The sequence below is a fragment of the Mastigoproctus giganteus genome, chromosome 5 (assembly GCF_048544385.1).
Source record: "Mastigoproctus giganteus isolate SK-2022 chromosome 5, ASM4854438v1, whole genome shotgun sequence".
Taxonomy (NCBI): domain Eukaryota; kingdom Metazoa; phylum Arthropoda; class Arachnida; order Uropygi; family Thelyphonidae; genus Mastigoproctus; species Mastigoproctus giganteus.
Window position 1 is genome coordinate 239,532,145 of NC_143579.1, and position 19,426 is coordinate 239,551,570.

Here is a 19,426-nt window from a genome sequence, read left to right on the forward strand (position 1 = left end):
ATGGTTAACTATTATGGATAACTGTTTATATATTGTTTCAGGAAACATCTTTCTTCTATTGTACATTCTGTGTTTGATTATGCAGATGGCTGATCTGCATAATCCCCCTCGCCAGGGCCTTTTTTTAGCCCACGAATATAAAGTGAAGCTAAATAACTGAAATGAATATTTGTCTGTTTGCCTCCAAAAACGTAAATGCAGCCCTGCATGTATGTGTGTGAATTATAAAGAAAACTATTTACTGCAGTTTATTCCTTCTTCGTAAAAAATTACAACTACATAAATAAAGTCAGTTATTAGTCATTTAAATTAAGTCATAAAAATTAAAGTTAATTACATAAATAAGTCACGATATGAATGGAAATAGTTAATTATGGATGAGCTTGGTGGAGATTTATTAGCTTATCAATATTAGGTTTAATGTCTGTAAGCAGAAGTCATAAATCGCCACGTTTAACAACATCCAGACAATTTCTTTGTTTTGTCAGCAATTGAGATACGGCACTGAAACCGGTTTCGACTAGATATGATGTTGGAAAGAAGTAATTTTTTTACAATTCCCCACAATGCAGGATAATGGTCAGGGATTTTCTTTTGTAACCAAAATTCCTAATATGAATTTTAAAATTTTGGCTTCAGTTCAACTTCATTTTGTAACTCAATCAATTCTTCTACAAAACGTTCACCATCGTCATTATTTAAAAAAGGATTTATAACCCAATCTGGAATTTTCAAATTAAGATCTTTGAACCTTTCTTTCAATATCTCTGCACAAAATTTCTAGATGATTACAAAAAAGTTAGTTTCATCAGCTATTTTTTCTTTTTTTCTCTATTTCCAACAGATTTGGAAATTGATACAATTCACATCGTCCTATGTTGCGCATAAAAAGCTTTAATTTTGAAATAAATGCTGAAATTTGAGTTTTCGCCTTAATAAGAGTTACCTCTTGTCCTTGTAAATGTAAGTTCATTGAGTTGAATCTAGTAAATAAATCTGCAAGATAAGCGATATCAGTTTTCATTTTCTTGAGGTCAAAAAACTCGACAACAGTATCAGAGTTCATAAAATCTGTTGAGACAGTTGGCTTTTGACAGCTATCGAACCTCGGAGTGAAGTAGAAATCATTCAGAATCTTCATTGTTTTCATCACAAAGCTTCCGAAATATACAATCATTCAAAGAATGTGCTTTAATTTTGTTTATAGCAGTAATAACAGTTTGTAGAGAATTGTGCAGTAGATCACCAAGTTTTTTTCGCAACTAAATGCTGACGGTGAATGACACAATGAACAGTAATAATATTTGGCACAGCATTTTTTAAATAAGCTATAAAACCCTGTAATGACCAATCATTGATGGTGCTCCAACTGCCCCCTGTCACCCCTTTCATGCCTAACGCCCTCATGGATAATTCAAACGACCCCCAGGGGGTGATATCGCCCACTTTGAGAAGCACTGTGCTAGCTGATCATTTTTTCCTATCAAATAATAAAACCACACTGAAGACTTACTGCTTCCTTTTCTGTATTCTATGAAGACATTTTTTGTGTCCATTGAGCCTGTAAATATAAAATTAATTTAAATTAATGGCAATTCAAAATTAATCAAATATAAAAAAAAAAAATTAACTTATTTACTTTTTATGGCATATTATCCATATTAATGAAAGAAAGGGATTGACATTTATGCTTGGTGAGGAAGCCAGATTGAGTTTGGGGGGGAGGGTATTTATTTATTTTTATTTCCCCTGTTTCTTGGTATTTCTGTCAGTGACAAATTGTTATTATTTTCGTACAACAGCTCTCCGCATCACTAAGGCCCACATGCTATATGACTGCATTAAACTATCAAAATATCCAGGAGCTGAGAGATTTTCCCATATAATATATATATTATATGGCAGCTGTCAGTTTCTCATGAGGAATGAAACGCCGACCGGGCTAGCCGGGTGGGTAAAGTACCTGCCTGGCAACCTAAAGGTTGCGGGTTCAATTCCTGCCTCAGGCTTGGATCAAAGTACTGCAAAAACCTTGGGAGGTGCATTATGGCCACAGAAGCCTATGCGCCAACAACTACCAAAAAAAAAAAAAAAAAGGAATGAAACAAATATTATAAAACAGTCATTTATCATACAAAATTACTTACAAGTATATACATAACTGGTATTCATTTGCATTTAAAATTTGTTTTTCTTATTTAATATGTCAGTACATACTAGCTATCATTTCCACAAAATTTCTCTGAATTAACAATATCATCTCTCTCTCCAAACAGTAAACTAATTCAATCTTAATCACTTCCTTATTTTTCTCTTATTCAGAAATCCTCTTCACAACATTCTGTAAGCTAACGTAATGCTAACAGTTCTGCATAGATATGCAGAACTGTTATGTAGATAACAGCTTATCTGCTTTAACAGCTTTATAACAGCTTTATCTGCTTTAACAGCTTTATAACAGCTTTATCTTTTAATATTAAAATTTATATTACTATATAAATGTTAAAATATATTATCTAAGATTAAAATAAAAAGTACATGCTAGTAGCAGGGAAACCAGTAGAGTGTAAGTATAAATGAACCATACATAATAAAACTAAACAAAAAGAGGGGGTGAAGAAAAAGGGTATCGCAGAAGGAACACTCCTAAAATAATTTAGAAAGACCAAAATGTACAATACCCAAATTGTAGATAGCATTTGTCTCCTTTTTAGAGATATTTCACAGAATTTGGACCTAGTGCCGTCAGAGGGGTGCCGCTAAATTTTCAATTAATTAGCATTTTATAAAATACTGTATATATTTTGCCATTGTACATTTTGGCCTTTCTAAATTATAGGGCATGCCTTCTGCGATAGCCTTTTCCTTCACTACCACCCTTTTGTTTGGTTTTATTATGTATGGCACATTTATATTTTTGCTCTTCTAGTTTGCCATTCTACTGGCATGTACTTTATTTGTTTTAATCTTAGTTATTATAAGCAGCAGATATTGGAATGTGCATCAATGCAGCCATTGTGTTTGCAATACTAATTATCTTTTTCTTTTGTGATTAATAAATTTTCCCCATTTTTAATTAATGTTTTCATTCTGTTAAAATATATTTACTGTTAATTTATATTTTAATACATTAAATTTTAATATATTAAATAATAATATTAGCAGTAGCAGAGACATATGATGCAAGAAAGCAAGCTTTCTAGAACATCAGCCAAAAAAAAAAAAAAAAAAACCCTTCCCATTTCATCCCCCATCTGACCACTCCAAATATTTCTCTAGTTCAGCCTTAAATTTATTTAAGCTATCAACTTCCACAACAACAACAGATGGAAGTCTGTTCCAGCAATCAACTATCCGCTGGCTAAATGCAAACTTCTGTACATCTATTCTACAACTGTCTTTCTCAGCAAGTGGAAGTATTCCATCAGCATTGAACCTGCTCAAACCATTCAAGACCTCAGATCACTTAGCAGGTGACTAGTCTCCATATGCTGCAACTTGCAGAACTTCAGCTTTTCTTCTTAAGAGCACCCTTTTGTTCCTCTCACCAATCTTGTTGCCCTTCTCTGTAATCGTTCTAGCAACTCTACATCCTTCCTAAAATGAGGCCTCCAGACCTGTACGCAGTACTCAAGGTGTGACCTGACCACTGCCTTATACGAAGGTATAATCACCTCCTTGTCTCTGCTAGCAAAATTCCAATATATCATTGCCAAAACTCCATGACCTACTCTGGCAGCCCGTCTGCTCTGCTCAGGGAACTTCATATCTGACTGCACAATTACCCCCCGGGTCTTTTTCATTCTCCACCTCCCTGAGTGTAGTATTACACAGTTCATATGTTTCTCTTGGTTTACTGCTACCCATATGCAGTACTTTGCATTTGTCAATTTTAAACTTCAGTTGCCATTTCTCAGCCCATCTACCTAGCTTTTTTAATCCTGTTAGTCCTTGTTAGTTTTTAATCCTTTTTTTAATCCATACTGTCTTTACTATCATTAACAACCCTACCTACCTTTGTATCATCTGAAAACTTGGACATTAAGCCTGATATACCTTCATCGATATCATTAATAAATACACAAAACAACAATGGGCCCAGCACCGAACCCTGGGGTATTCCGCTAATAACATTAGTCCATGTAAAGCAGTGTCCATTGCTGACCGGGCTAGCCAGGTAGGTAAAGTGCCTGCCTGGCAACCCAAAGGTTGCGGGTTCGATTCCCGCCTCGGGCTTGGATCACAGTAAAAAGCAAAAACTTTGGGAGGTGCATTATGGCCATAGAAGCTGATGTGCCAAACAACTAACAAGGGGGGGAAAAAAAAAAAGCAGTGTCCATTGATTACCACGCTCTGCCGTCTCCCACGCAACCATCCCTTTATTCATTGCAGCAACTTTCCCTTAATACAATACCACTCCAGTTTGTACAGCAGTCTTCCATGTGCAACAGTATCAAAAGCTTTCCTGAAATCCAAGTATATGATATCAAAATTATTTTTTACATCCAGTTCCTCATTGTAGTATTCAATCAAATTGGTCAGACAAGACTTTCCCTAAACAAACCCATGCTATGTCTGAACTATTACTGCAGCTTGTCTAGGTGATCCTGTATCACTTCTTTAACCAGTGACTCCATTAATTTCCCCGGAACAGAAGTTAAACTAACAGGGCTATAATTATTTGCGTCACCCTTTGAATCCCCTTTATGAATTGGGGATACATTTGCACATCTCCAGTCCATGGGGACCTCCCCTGAATCTTAAGATGCTCTCATAGTTATGACTAAGGGTTTGCTTACTTCCCTTGCTGCCTCCTTCAATATAACTGGATGGATTCCATCTGCCCCAGATATATTGAAAGAGGCAGTTTGCTCTCCTTCCACTTTGCTTTCCGTTATTACAAAATCATTTAGCTCCCTGTTAGAGTTTAGTAAACTTCTGTCCTCCCGTTCCTTACAGAATTCCTCATGTGTGAATGTAGATGCAAACTACTCATTCAGTTTTTCATCTATCTGAGCAGGATCATCGACAGTGGAACGACCAACATCAACTGGACCAATCTGATTCATCTCCTTCATTCTAGAGTTTATATAAGTAAAGAAGTCTTTGTTGTTTTTCTTTGCATCCTTTGCCAAGGATTTCTTATAATCAGCCTTCGCTCGCTTGCCTAACCTCCTTTGTGACTTGATTACAGACTAGCTTGTATCTACCATAGGCGTCTGTGTTGCCTGACAATTTATGTGCATACCATGCATTTTTCTTCTCTGCCACAAGTCTCATTAGTTCATCTGACATCCATTTGGGCCTAAACTTAGAGCAGTATTTGTTAGTTGGAACAAAAAGCCTAGTAGCTTCAAAATTACTTCCTTGAATGCTTCCCATTTAGAATTTGCTGTTGGTAACATCAGTTGGTACCACTGTATAGAACCTAAAAAATTTCTGTGACCACTGTAGTCACCTTTTACAAAAACAAAAACCCTTCCCTTTACCCTTGATGGTAGTTACATCTTTAAGCAAATCCCACATCAGGACATTAAGCCTGATATACCCTGTGGTCACTGCTACCTAGGATTCCTTTATCTGTAATTTAATGTATGAATAATCACTGCTGATAATCAGATCAAGAGTGTTACTCCCTCTTGTTGCCTCTCTAACATACTGCTGTAGAAAACAATCATCCAATAAATCCATAAAAGCCTTGCTAGTGTGCGAGTGACCCAACTCACAAGTTCCAGTCTATATCTGGGAAGTTAAAATCCCCCATTATAAGACCCTCTGATTTACTGGCCCACTCTATTTCTCTGTATAATTGTTCATTGTCCTCATTAGTCTTAAAGCCTACTCCTACTCTAATTTTTGCTTTCCCAGTGCTTATGTCACACCAGACTGACTCAACATTGCACTGTCCATCTATTTCGATTGGATGCACTTCCTTAGATTTTATGTTTCTTAACAAATAGCATAACCCCCTCCTCCCTTCCTATCTTATCTATCCTTTCTGTACACATTGTACTCCCCAAATTCCAATTCAGCATCCCTTATATTTGAGTGGCACCACGTCTCTGATATCCCAGCAATATCTGCCTTCGATGTCTTAACCAGCACTTCGGATTCATCAAATTTATTTACTATACTTCTAGTATTGGCATACATGCAAGTATACGTGCACCTGTTCTTACTCTTAGTTACCCTAACACAGCCCATGTATTTATTTGTTCCATGATTACTCCCAGCAGCTCTTGAAGTCCCCAGCAACTTGCTCTCTAGGCTGCTACTCGTTACAATAGAAGCAGTGCAAGAATCGCTTTCGCCTCTGCCTGCGGCTACTGTTAATCTTTGTCTTTTAATATATTAAATAATATATTTTAATGCTGTATATATTTTTTTATATATATACAAGTACTTTTCTTAAAATCACCGGTTCGTCAGAGAAACTTCTTCTGATTAAAGATCATCTCGTACAAATCCATAAATAACAATAAAACATTGAATGACTCTAAAGAAAAACATGTATGCATGTACACGTGTAACTGTTGAAGAAATTACGTTCAATTGTAGCATCAGCACCTGGAACAGAGTTCAACTCTCCAGTTATCATCCTATTGTTTACAGGATGCTGTAGTTTGGTCAAATGGAAATCACATGTGGTTTGTATGTGCTACCTTAACCGGGCAGCAAAGGAATACTCAATACCCATCCTCAACACAATGAGGTATGCCTTTATTAACTTAATTGCCCAAAAAGGGCAGATCCCCCACACTATGAAGGCAGTGCTAAATCGGTGGGTGCTGGCAGATTTATTTAGTTGCCCATACAAGAGGAAAAAAAATAAAAGAAAGAAATAAGTCACTGATGGCTTCTTGAATTTCAGTACTACTAAGGATAATGCTGAAAGGCAAGCAGGGAGCTAGAAGAAGGGATCCATTAATACTGTATATATTAAAATTTATATTACTAGCATACAGTATATCGTGTTAAATAAATGTTTCCCATACTATTTTTTTTTTATTATTCTCAAGCATAGTTAATAATAATTTTATATTATTACGCAATGTCACTTATAAAAAAGTAGTACTGGAAATATTTTATAACATAAAAAATAATAACGATTATATGATTTCAGTGGTTCCTGATAAAAATACTATGTTGAAAGGAGTTCACGAGTCAGAAAAGTTTGGGAACTGCTGCTCTAAAATAATCTAAAACTTTATCTAAGCACCCTTTCCAATACAACATAGTCAGAGAACTTACCTTCCTTCTCTTTCATGGTGGGGTTCCTTGGTGAGGATTCCTTCCACGGAGTGCAGCAATTCTTTCTTCTTAGTTGAACTCTTCCGTATAGCTTTTCCAGTACAGTCTTATTTCAGGAACAGTTCTCTGTTAATACTGAAATAAATTACCGATAGAAGGCAGGAGCAACAACCACTCCCCTATTTTTTAACGCGAAAACGTTATTTATTTCCTTCTCATTTATTTATCTCCGCCTATCTAATATAAACCTGATCCAATCATGGTGTTATTCTTTAAACTCACTCTTCTCATATGTCAGTAACTCACATTCTGTTTTTTCCACACAACGGAACTCTTTCATCTTTTACTTCTAGACCACCTGCTAACACTACATTTGATTTTGAGCTGCTTCATACCAACGTCCTTTCCCAAAAAAGCAATAAGTGTTGCATCCTCAAATAGCAGTGTAATAGAGGGATTAAACTACCGTTCTGAAGCTTTTAATTTAACCCTTCAGCAGCTGCCATGCTATTGTTCACCATATTCCTTAAGTGCCCTAACAGGCCTACTCCCATTGATGGAAATATTTCTGTAAGGATGTTTTCTTTATTCCTTAACTGCTTTACTTATGCACACTACTTACTAAGAGAAATATATTTGTAAGACTTCATCTTACAGTTTCGTAATGTTTTTAGGTTTCCATTATTTGTATTGTGTATAACAATCCCACAGTTTCAAATTCAGTAATAATAATGATTTATCGTTGTCAATTTTATAAATTTTATGTAAATAAATCATAAACAATTATTTTTTAAATTAGTACCAAAAAACTGATATTTTTGTATCAATACTGGTATTTGAATTCCTGAAAAATTGACCAGGATCCCGGAATCTCAGTATTGTAAGCTCTAGCAGGAACCTCAAGGCCACATAAATGATTGTTACTTTTGCATTACCAATATTTCTGGTTAAAGTAGAGTACTCCAACATACCTTCTGCTTTAAGGCTGGTTCCTCACAATGATACAATGCCAGTGCACAGGGCATTGGCACCATCCTCCTGCTGTGTAGCCGAACCCGCCCTCTAGCTGCATGCAAAGGGTAAACATAGGGTAGACGAGGTAAGCGTTGCTTACAGGTGGCAGTTCAGGAGGGCGCCAACATTTTTTTTGACCTATACAAGTCAGACCTCTGTTTAACGAACTTCTTTAAAGCAAAATTTTCCAATTTATCAATATTTTTTGAATTCCCCTTAGTAATTCATTTAAAATTCTGTAGAAAACAAAATTTCCATATAACGAATGGATTACAAGAGACAACTGGGAAGGCATTAACAGTTTGCACCTCTGGCCTTCAGGAAATTGAGACAATTAGTGCTGCTTTTAAGCATGAATTAAGAGTTAAAGGGATTACCATTCTGTAACTTAGTGGTACTCGTAAAACCTCTCCAGCTGCCCGTTCCACATACCCGGAAGTCGTGCTGGTCATCTGATTGGTTAACATTTACCAGTATTCAACACAGCAGGCAGATAATTCATTTGAAATAAATACAGTACATGAAATTGCAGACTTGCATTAATTTTCTTATTATCTGGATATGTGTTCAGTGGCAGATTAAGGTACAGGCTAGCAGGGCTCTTGCCTGGGGTGTCATAAACAGAACAATGAGGCATATATATGACAAAGTTTCGAAAATAATTTTGTTTCCGTCAAAGTGGCCACACGGTAAACCGTTACATCCTCCTGCTGTGTAGCCGAACCCACCCTCTACCTGCATGCAAAGGGTAAACATTGTCAGTCATTGTACAAGTTGGTTCGTGTAAAGATGTGTTTCAGTTCTGTGTTACGCGAAAAATGGAATGCAATTTAGAGCAAAGGGTTGTGATAAAATTTTTGGTGAAAAGTGGCGAATCGTCAACGGATATTTATGAAAAGTTGACCAGAGTTTGTGGAAATGAAACCATGTTGAAACTGCGCTTTTCAATTGGGCAAAACAGTTTCGAGAAAGACGTGAATCCGTCAAAGATGCTGAGTGTTCAGGGTGTCCTTCCACAACTCGACATGATGAAAACATTGTTCGTGTGCATTAGTTTGTTCAAAGCGATAGGCAGTTAACCACAAGAATGATTGCCGAAAAACTAAACATTAATCGGGAAAGTGTTAGATTAATTTTGACTGAAAATTCCCTCATCAAGTGTCTATCCAGGATATTGTAAGATTGTCTACTAAAACAGCGAACTGGGACCAGTTTGACAATGTAATTCAAGATGTTCTTCGTGACCCAGCTAACTTCGTTAGTTATGCAGAAAACAGACTTTGTGCAGAGTCTGCTTCTCAAAGCTTCAGAGGCTTCCATGAAAAAATGTTCCAGGAACCCAAGTTCTGTACCATGGTGGTCACAGGAACTCACTAACCTGCGCAATTCTCTGAAGTGCACTTGCAAAGAGTACCAATGCAAGCGAAGGACTGAACGTGCTCACATCGTAGAACAGTATAGAGACCGATTCAGAGCAGTCCGCCCTGAATATACTAACAACATTTACCATGCCAAGCAGAGCTCTTGGCGTTCCCTTGTCGAGACTGAGGGGAACCGGAATCCGTGGAGTTTAGTCCACAAACTCACGAGGAATAAGCTGGGATCCATGGATGTCATACACTCTGTCGGCTCTGATGACCCATCTGAGACTACACACTGGGAAGATACAATCAACCAGATTCTGGATGAACTAATATATCGGAACAACACCAACTCTGACATCCACAGGAAGATAGCAGTACAAAATTCCAACTTCCAGTCAGACATTATGGAGGAACCATTCACAGAGGAGGAAGTCGATGCAGCAATTAAAAAAAATCAAAAAAGGTAAAGCTCCTGGTCTGGATTTTATTGAAGGTGAGACTGTGAAACGTCTCTGGGCCATAGCTCCAATGATACTTCTTCAGCTCTTCAACACCTGTCTGAATGAGGGTAACTTTCCATCACGTTGGAAGCATGCTAACCTGAGGCTCTTACCTAAGGCATACCACCCGATTGCGCCGCTTCTCATTCTCGGCAAGGTTTTTGAGAGACTGCTGCTCTCCTGCTTCCAACCCCCGATATGAAGCCAGTGGTCCGGCATCCACGCTTCAATTTGGATTCAAACAAGGGTGCTCCACAATTGATGCTCTATCTAAAACCCTCAAAGTTGCAGAACAGGCGGATGCAACTTATTTACTGGCAATCTTCACTGACTTCAAAGGAGCTTTTGACACAGTGTGGTGACCGGGCATTCTTCAGAGGGCCAGAGTCTCTAACTGTACCTGGAATTTCTACCACTGCCTCAAAAGCTACTTCTCTAACTGCAAGGTCAGCATCAAAACAAAATATCACTGCATCACCCGACATCTAACCCGAGGCTGTCCCCAGGGATCCGTCCTGGGGCCAGCTGTCTGTAATATGATACTCGACAACTGGCTCCTGAGGGACTACCACACACTACTCAGCTTTCTTACTCCAGCGACATAATTATGTCCCTGGCGTAAGAAAGGAAGAAGAGGTCAGTTGTTCTCTCTGCTCTGTCCGTATGGGCCATGGAAAATAAACTGTCTCCACTGAGACGAGCAAAACCCTCCGATTGAAAGGCAAACTGGACTTCTCCAGACCTCCTTCCATACGTTTTAATAGCCGCCAACTGAAAAACTACCGATCTGTGAAGTACCTAGGAGTAATTTTGGATGTCAGGAGAACTTTCATCTCCCATATGTTAGCACGCTTTACCCGCAAGGACTGAGGTCTTAAAGGACCAACTCAACGCCTTCTATATTCAACAGTATTTGACAAAATGGCAATTTTTTTTTTTTTTTTTTAAACAAATAACAAATATTGCCACTACCATTGATTCTTTTCCTCCGTGCATTAACAGTGAGAATTGCTCATGCACATCAACAATTTTTTTTTTTTTTTTTTATGTTCTGGGGGCTGTTGCCCCCACTAATATGAAGAGAACGCGATACTAACAACTCATACATACAATTACTGCAAAAAAACATCAAATTGTTAAGAAACAACTTGAAAGCAAAACAAAAAACAACTAACCTCATCAGTCCTCGCATGCCAGTATACTTCATCAAACATCCACACTGAAAACGTATTCCAAATGGATCAAATTCACACTCACACACCATTCAGTTGCAGTCTTACATCCATCCTTTTGCAAATGGAATAACACAAAATAACAATAACACACAATAATCGAGAGACAGCAGACCAGCACGACGACAACTAAACAACAGCACGATAATTTCACATTTCCCGCTAAAATCAGAAGAGAATTTGCATACAATCAAACAATCAGAGATACAAAATGAGGTAAATTATGCATTACCAATAATCAGCCAATCACTCTGTTCTTTGGCCATGTCCAACAGATACCCATGTTCTGGAGTTCAGCCAGAATAACATATATGGTACTGTTTTTAGCAAGGTAATGTATAGTATTCAGGGGAACTTCAAAAGATTTATATGAAAATTACAATGGTAACTTTTTAATACTTTCTGAAACAATTGCTAAATTTGATTCAGTTATGGCAGAACATATTTTCCATATTCAGAAATCAGAATTGAAAAATATCGTGCATTATTTGGGTGATCAGATACAAAATTAAATTATTGAAATAATTTTCCAAAATATTACAGATAAAATACTAGAAATTACTGGAAAAGCTAGTCATATCTAATATTTTGCTATGATCACTGAAGATGATATTGTCAATGATATACATTAATTTTTCCAGCAGGGATAAGGAGGTGATTATCCCCTTGTATAAGGCAATGGTCAGGCCACACCGTGAATACTGTATACAGGTCGGAGGCCTCGTTTTAAGAAGGATGTAGAGCTGTTGGAACGAGTACAGAGAAGGGCAACAAGATTAGTGAATGGAACAAAGGGTTGCTCTTATGAAGAAAGGCTTAAATTTTGCAGATTACAGTGTCTGGACACTAGGCACCTGTGAGGTGATCTGATTGAGGTGTATAAAGCTTTGAATGGTTTGAGCATGCTGAATGCTGATGGGATTCTTCCTCTTGCTCATAATAATCACCTGAGAGGGCATAAATTCAAATTGAGGAAAGACAGTTGTAGGATAGATGTGCAGATTTTTGCCTTTAGCCAGTGGGTAATTGATTGGTGGAACAGACTTCCATCTTTTGTTGTGGAAGTTGGATAGCCTAAATAAATTTAAGGCTGAGCTGGACAGGTATTTAGAATGAACAGAGGGGTGAAATGGGAGCGGGGCTTTTTTTTTTTTTTTTTTGACTGATGCTGCATAAGCTTGCTTTCTTGTATCATATGCCTCTACTAATGCTAAGATGAAAATAAAAATATAGATACAAGGAATCATGCTAAATCAATAGCCTTAAATATAGAAATATAGCATCTTATAAGCTTCTTTGTTCAATTATAATTTGGCTGATATTTTAAATAAAATTAATCCGATAAGTAAAATGCTCAAAAAAAAAAAATATTCTGATATATATGAAGCTCTTGAATGTCCACAAAATATCATGGAATATTTTAAAGAAAATAGAACAGAGGAAGCAGTCAAAAAAAATTCAACATTAGGATAATAATATCGCTACTATCATTGGCATTGAAGCATCGTTTCCAGAAGTGAGCACTTTAAGGAAAAGATTGAAAAAACATTTCGATTTCATAATCGAAGTAGAGATGGAGCTATTCATGATCCACAACAAAATTTCAAAATTAATTTTTTTCTTTCAAATTATGGACACAAATTTTCTCCTCGTTAACTGAAAGGTTTAAAAATACGAAAGAACATGTAGAAAAATTTAAATATTTTATAATATTTCTGAATTAAAAAATGGTCAGACAACATTTTATTAAATAATTGCAAAGATTTACATATTAAGTTAAGTGACATTGATCATAATGAGTCCAATATTGATGGTTTAGCATTATCTGAAGAACTTAGAGTACTTAAGATTTGTATTAAAGATGATATTACTCCATTTGAAGTGTTACAATTTATTTTTAAAAACTATTTTACAGATACTTTTCCAAATGTAGCAGTTGCATTAAAATTTTTTCTAACTTTACCAGTTTCGGGTGAATGGATGTTTCAAAATTAATCAAAAATTATTTACAATCAAAAATGCCTCAACGACTCTAATTTGGCAAAAATTTCAATAGAAAATGATCTTCTGGAACAAATAAACATAAATGAAATAATAAATTTGCATTCGAAAAATTTGTATAATTTTTTAAACATAATTATCCTTTTATTTTATCGCTTATTGTGATTTAGAATTTAAAGTTTAATTTCAGAATGATTTTGTTTGTTGTTTCATTATATTATATGTGAGATATGTTGTAATTCTTTTCTTTTTCAATAAATTAATAATAATTATTTGCTCCTTATTTTATTTTTTAATCCAAATATTTTGGGGGCTGCAAATTTGATTCGCTTATTGGCGGCACATAGGGTCGCAGCGGCACTGTCAGTACCAAAGCCACCAGAAACTTATGGACTTGACTCTGATTCAGGATCAGAAAAGGAGTCTCCAGAAGATGCAGAACCCAGAATTAGTACAGATTCAGACTTTTCAACTCTTGATACTGCAAAGCTGTAGTTAATCACTCAAGCAAAATTGAATGATTTGTTCAGAGGACCTCTCCAAAACTAAGGCTCAGTTACTAGGATCACAGCTTCAGCAGTGGAATCTTTTTGAAAAGGGTGTAAAGTATCTTTTTATAGGAAGAGGCAATCTAACATAATGACCTATTACTCCATGGATGGTGTGCTTTGGTTTATTGTGAAAATCCAGAAATCAATGGAGGCTTTTCATTGATTCATCCAAGGTCAGTTGGCCGCCTCCGTAGCCAGGTGGGCAGGAGTAGCAGTGCATAGCACACACTTCTTTATTAGACCGGGGTTCGAGCCCATGACCACCAAATACGGAGGATGCGGAAAGGTCAGGGAATGACCACCGCATATCCTCGGAGCAATATGGCCTTAGTTGCTAATGCTCCTAAAAACCAAATAAACAAACAACAAACTAAGGTCAGTTTGAAAGTAGTTTTATTCCATAATGAAAATAAGTATCCATCTATACCATTGGTCCATGCAGTTCACATGAAGGAAGCATACAAGAACCTGTAGGTTCTTTTGCAAACAATATTCTATCAAGAATACAAATGGAATATCCATGTTGACCTGAAAGTTTAATTTTGCTGACTGGGTTGCAAGGTGGATACACTAAATACTGCTGCTTTTTAAGCAAGTGGGAAAGTCAAGCAAAGGATTGCCACTACAGGATAAAAAAAATGCCATGACCAATGGCCAGACTGTTCAGAAACTACACGAAGCCAGAAAATGTAGCACATCCTCCTTTGGTGGATAAGTCAAAAATCTATTTACTGCTATTACACGTCAAGTTGGGTTTGATAAAAAATATTTGTGAAAGCAGTGGACAAAAAAGGAGGATTTTTCTTTGAGGAAAAAGTTTCCTCGAATCAGTGAGGCCAAAATAAAAGGGAATTTTTGTGGGTCCTAAAATCAGATTGCTATTCCAAGATGAGGAATTCACTAAAAACTAAATGCTACAGAAATAGCCTGAAAGTCATTCAAAAATGTCTGCCAGAACTTTTTTTAGGCAGTGAGAAATCCCAAAATTACAGTGAAATTGTGGATGACTCTCTGTACGCTATTTTTAGCGTACAGAGAGTTGAGCTGCAACATGTAGTTAAAGCTTCATTTCCATTTAGACTTTATTTTTTCCTGAAAACTTGGGGGGGGGGGGGCCTTCGATGAACACTCTGAAAGGTTTCACCAAGGTATTTCTCAAATGGAAAAAAGATACCAGGGAAAATGGAGTTCAAATAGGCAGACTACTGCTGGAATCTTGTACACAAGACACCAAGGGATGATTGTAAAAGTAAAAAAAAAACGACAAAATAAGTGTTTTGTTATTAGATAAACATTTTTGTAAATAGAATAAGGTTAATAGACCCATTGTTCAATGTTTAGTACTGTATATAGCATTTTCTTAAAATATATGAAATCTGTTTTATTAGAAATTTAGTTTTTGATTTTAATCCGCTCTCCCTTAAAATTGTTGAGAGTTATAGCAATATGGTTGCCATATTTGAATTTAGCAGTGTCAAATCTACAAGAATCACCCTGAATAACAGGTGGAAATTTTTTTTTTCTCCAATTAGTGTTATTATTAATACTGAATATTCTGATTCATAATCTGCATGATTATCAATATATATATATATATATTGTTTTTCTAGGTATTTGAACTTGTAAAGAAAGTATTTATGGCTCCAGGATATTCTATATGAAGATGATGAGAACATGTGCTTTTAATTTGTATTATTGAGAATCACTGTTTTACTGTACAGGTCTCTGAAATTGCCTAGCTAAGATAGCACAGCAGATATATATATATATGCAAGTCCACAAAAGTCCATTACTAGTTCTGAGCCATTTGAGAAAGCTGCCCTGCAAGCATTTATAATAGATTGTTCCTATCTGGAACTGAAGATTATTATAAATTTAGTGTTACCTGAAAATTACTTTTAACAAATTAAAAGTTCAATTCTTATATTTAAGAATTGAACATCTTTTGTAAATTTTATTTTAAAGAGGTTTTTGGCAATGTCTACTTTGCTTACCTAAAATCAAGAATATATATAGATGATATAATATTACATACTCAGTGCACTAATGAGGTTGAATTTACAAATATTTATATTGACTGAAAGGTGATTGTTTTCTGTAGAGGGGAGTTATCTGTTTTGTTATGTACACTGAAGGTGTTTTCGTAACTATAACTTATACAGGAAATTTTTGGAAAATAACCACTTGGCTTACCTAAGATCAATAATATATAGTTGAAATAATATTACACACTCAGTGCACTTATATGAGGTTGAATTTGCAAATATTAGCTGTAAGGCGATTGTTTTCTGTAGTGAGGAGTTTTCTGTTTTTGTTTTGTACATTGAAGTTGTTTTCATAACTGTAACTACATCACAACCCTAACTACATTTAATTAAAGAAAAATTGGTTGTTTCACCTGGTAGTAGTGATGGCAGTTCTGCACCTGACAGGTGTTGCTCCAAAATGATGATCCTGCGTTACCCTTTAATTAATGATTAAAAATCTGGAATTTTTTTCTAGCTACCTAAATATAGACAAACTTTTACTGCATTAGTTTCTGAATAATTAAATGCATGAACTTTTAAGTATCACCATCTTTTCATCTGCTTGAGTGAGGAGTAACATGGGACTTGACAGGTGCTGATATCACTCTGAAGCTTTGAATTACTTGTTTGTTTATAGTTCAAGGTTACTTCCTTTTCCTCTCCCAAGTTATATAAACATCTAGACTCACACAAGTTTCTTTTCAAAAGTTGTTATTCTTTCTACATAAATAAAGATGAGAACACAAAATGCAATATTCACTAGAGATGTCTCTGTGAGAAGTGAGTTACTTGCATTTCAGATTCAAAAATGGTAGTGAAGAATATCTACTATATATTTTTTAAGAATTTATACATATAATAACAGGAATACAGGCAGTCCTCGCTTTGCACGATATTACGGGACCATAAAAATGACTGTGCAGGCTGAAACCGTGCGAAGCGATCTTAATAATCAATGGGAAAAATTATGATTGTTCCATGACCTTTAAAATTTTTTGTTAAAACATTAAAAACTCTCTTACTGTCGGTTATAAATGTATAGGGAAATGAAAAAAGAAAAACTACTATTTATGTAGTCCACTGTAATTTGAAACATTGAAGAATTAAAGTGTTTTATTTCTTTGTAAAAAACTTATCAAGAGTAATTTGAACAGTGCTTGCCTTCTCGTCGTATAACTTACGATATGGAGCAAGCATCTTTTCTGTGCCTTGCCAAATTATCATAATCCTTTCTAAGTTTGGATCAGCTTCCAACATTTTATCCTTTGTGATTTCAATGTTGTGAAATATCTGCAAGAGATCCTTTAATGTCAGGTTTTTTTCTGCTGTCACTTCCTCTGGGACATCTTCATCCTTTTTGTCACAACCACTTTCCTTATTTATGTCAATAAGTTTGCCTTCACTAAGTTTATGCAATTACTCACAGTTAATAAACTGTGGTAACTGAAATTGAAATTCAAAGAACAGTGTTGTGGAACTGGTGTTATTTAACTAAACCATAACTGAAATTCCTGCATATCAGAACCATGCAAAGTGAGGACCATTTGAAATTTCAATGTTTAAGTTGTTTCAACTGGGGAAAATGAACGAGACTCATTTCATGTTGATATTTTATGTAGAAAATGCTTTTGTTTTTTTTGATTTTCAGAAAAATATAAACAGTATTTACATAAAAACAGTTATTTAAACATAATATTTAAAATAAATATTTAATTGTTTATTAAAAAAGAAAATTATACACAATAATTATTGCAATCTATTCAGAAAAGAAGAAATATTGGTATTCTCCAAGAATTCTAGAAATTAAAAGAAATTTGTGCACCTGTCTCATGCTGTCACCACCACCACCACCACTGGGAAAAGATTTATTATGGTTTAAACAGTACAGTGGGGCCCCAACATCCGGTGGTAATTCGTTCCACAAAACCCATTGTAGGTTGAAAATATTGTAAGTTGAAACCAATAATACATAGATTTCCTGTAATTCATTCCCCAACAACACATAATTTCAATAATAATAAAATAAAAAAACAGACTTGAAGTGCAGAGCTGATGAAATCAATGGACGGTGGCATAGTGGTGGTGGGACTATATCAAGCGTATGCATCTTTTCAGCCTTTTGTTGATACTGGCAAAGAAACTGTCCAAATGGACTGATTTTGACGACTGTTTTGTAGCTTCCCGAGGACCAGTGTCACTCTCCGTAATTTTCTCCAACTCTAGTAGTTCCTCTGTTGTTAGCTCACACCCATGAGCGTCAATAAGTTCCTCCACATCCTCTTCGCCAACCTCCAGACCAGACCCATTGAGTTGAGTGACAATATCATTTGTTAAAGCACCATCATCTTCAAATCTGTCAACGTTGTGAATAATTTAATGCCAGATCTTTTTCCAGGCTGAATTTAAGCACCTGGTGGAAACATCATTCCAAGAACTTACAATCAGCCTCACACAGTCCAGCATGTTGAACTTTGACCTCCAAAAATCTTTGAGGGTGAGAGCATTTTCACTAGAGGCTGCTGCAAAAGCAACTTGCAAACATTTTTGTGGTGTAGATTTTCTTGAAGTTTGCAATCACTTGCTGGTTTTGTTGAAGAAGAGGAGTGGTATTGGTGGCAAAAATTTGACTTAAACAAAGTAAAATTGTACCTGAAGAGATTGAACAGGGTTGGGATCATGGCCTGGTGCATTATCCAGCAGGAGCAGTGCCTTCACAGGAAGCTTATTTTTCTCAAGATAACTCTTCATTGAAGGACAAAAAACTTCAAGCTCACATTCATTGAAGACATATCCTGTAAGCCAGGCCTTCTTGTTACTGTGCAAAAATACTCCCACATGCATTTGTTGACCTTTTGTTGTTTAAATACTATGGGGGGGAGCATTAGAATGATACACAAGCAAAGGCTTCAGCTTAAAATCTCAAGAGGCATTGGCACCCAACAGAAGAGTGAGCCTATCTTTCATAGGCTTATGCCCAGGTAAACTAGCCTCATTCTTAGTGATGTATGTGTTCCTGGGCATTCGCTTCCAGAAGAGGCCGATTTTGTAAATGTTAAAACTTGCTGGGGAAGATAACCCTCCTGATCAACTAACCTTTGAATTCAATTTTAGAGGTCTCAGCTGCTTCATTATCAGCACTGGATGCCTCCTCATAACTTTCAACACTTTTGAGCCCTTTTTTTTTAAAGTCTTCAAAGTGCACAGCACTGCCATGCGTTGATGGAACTTGAAGTTTCAGATCATCATAGATCTGAAACAATCGTATGAGTGATGTTCTGTGCACCACGCATTTGAAAATTTCCACCCATGTATCGTTCCAGCTATATCAGAAAGCCATCAGTACCTGCAAATATCATCAGTCCTTAAAATAAAAGATCGCATGGATGGTATATCGGTTCCTGAGAATATCAGATGCCGATGTCATCGTAAGTCGAGGCCCTACTATATTATGTAAAACAGTATTTGTTGTAAAAGGAATTTAAAAAA

General features: G+C 36.0%; 1 protein-coding gene across 1 annotated transcript in view; it reads left to right on the plus strand.

The window, feature by feature from the left end:
• The window catches only part of Cmpk (cytidine/uridine monophosphate kinase Dak1), a 91,104-nt gene extending 75,371 nt beyond the window's left edge, over window positions 1-15,733 (plus strand). The window contains exon 7 of the mRNA XM_090374862.1: window positions 15,524-15,733. Within this exon, the coding sequence (XP_090230988.1) occupies window positions 15,524-15,574 (51 nt within the window). The 3' untranslated portion in view covers window positions 15,575-15,733. The remainder of the gene's footprint in view (window positions 1-15,523) is intronic.
• Window positions 15,734-19,426: the final 3,693 nt, after the last annotated feature.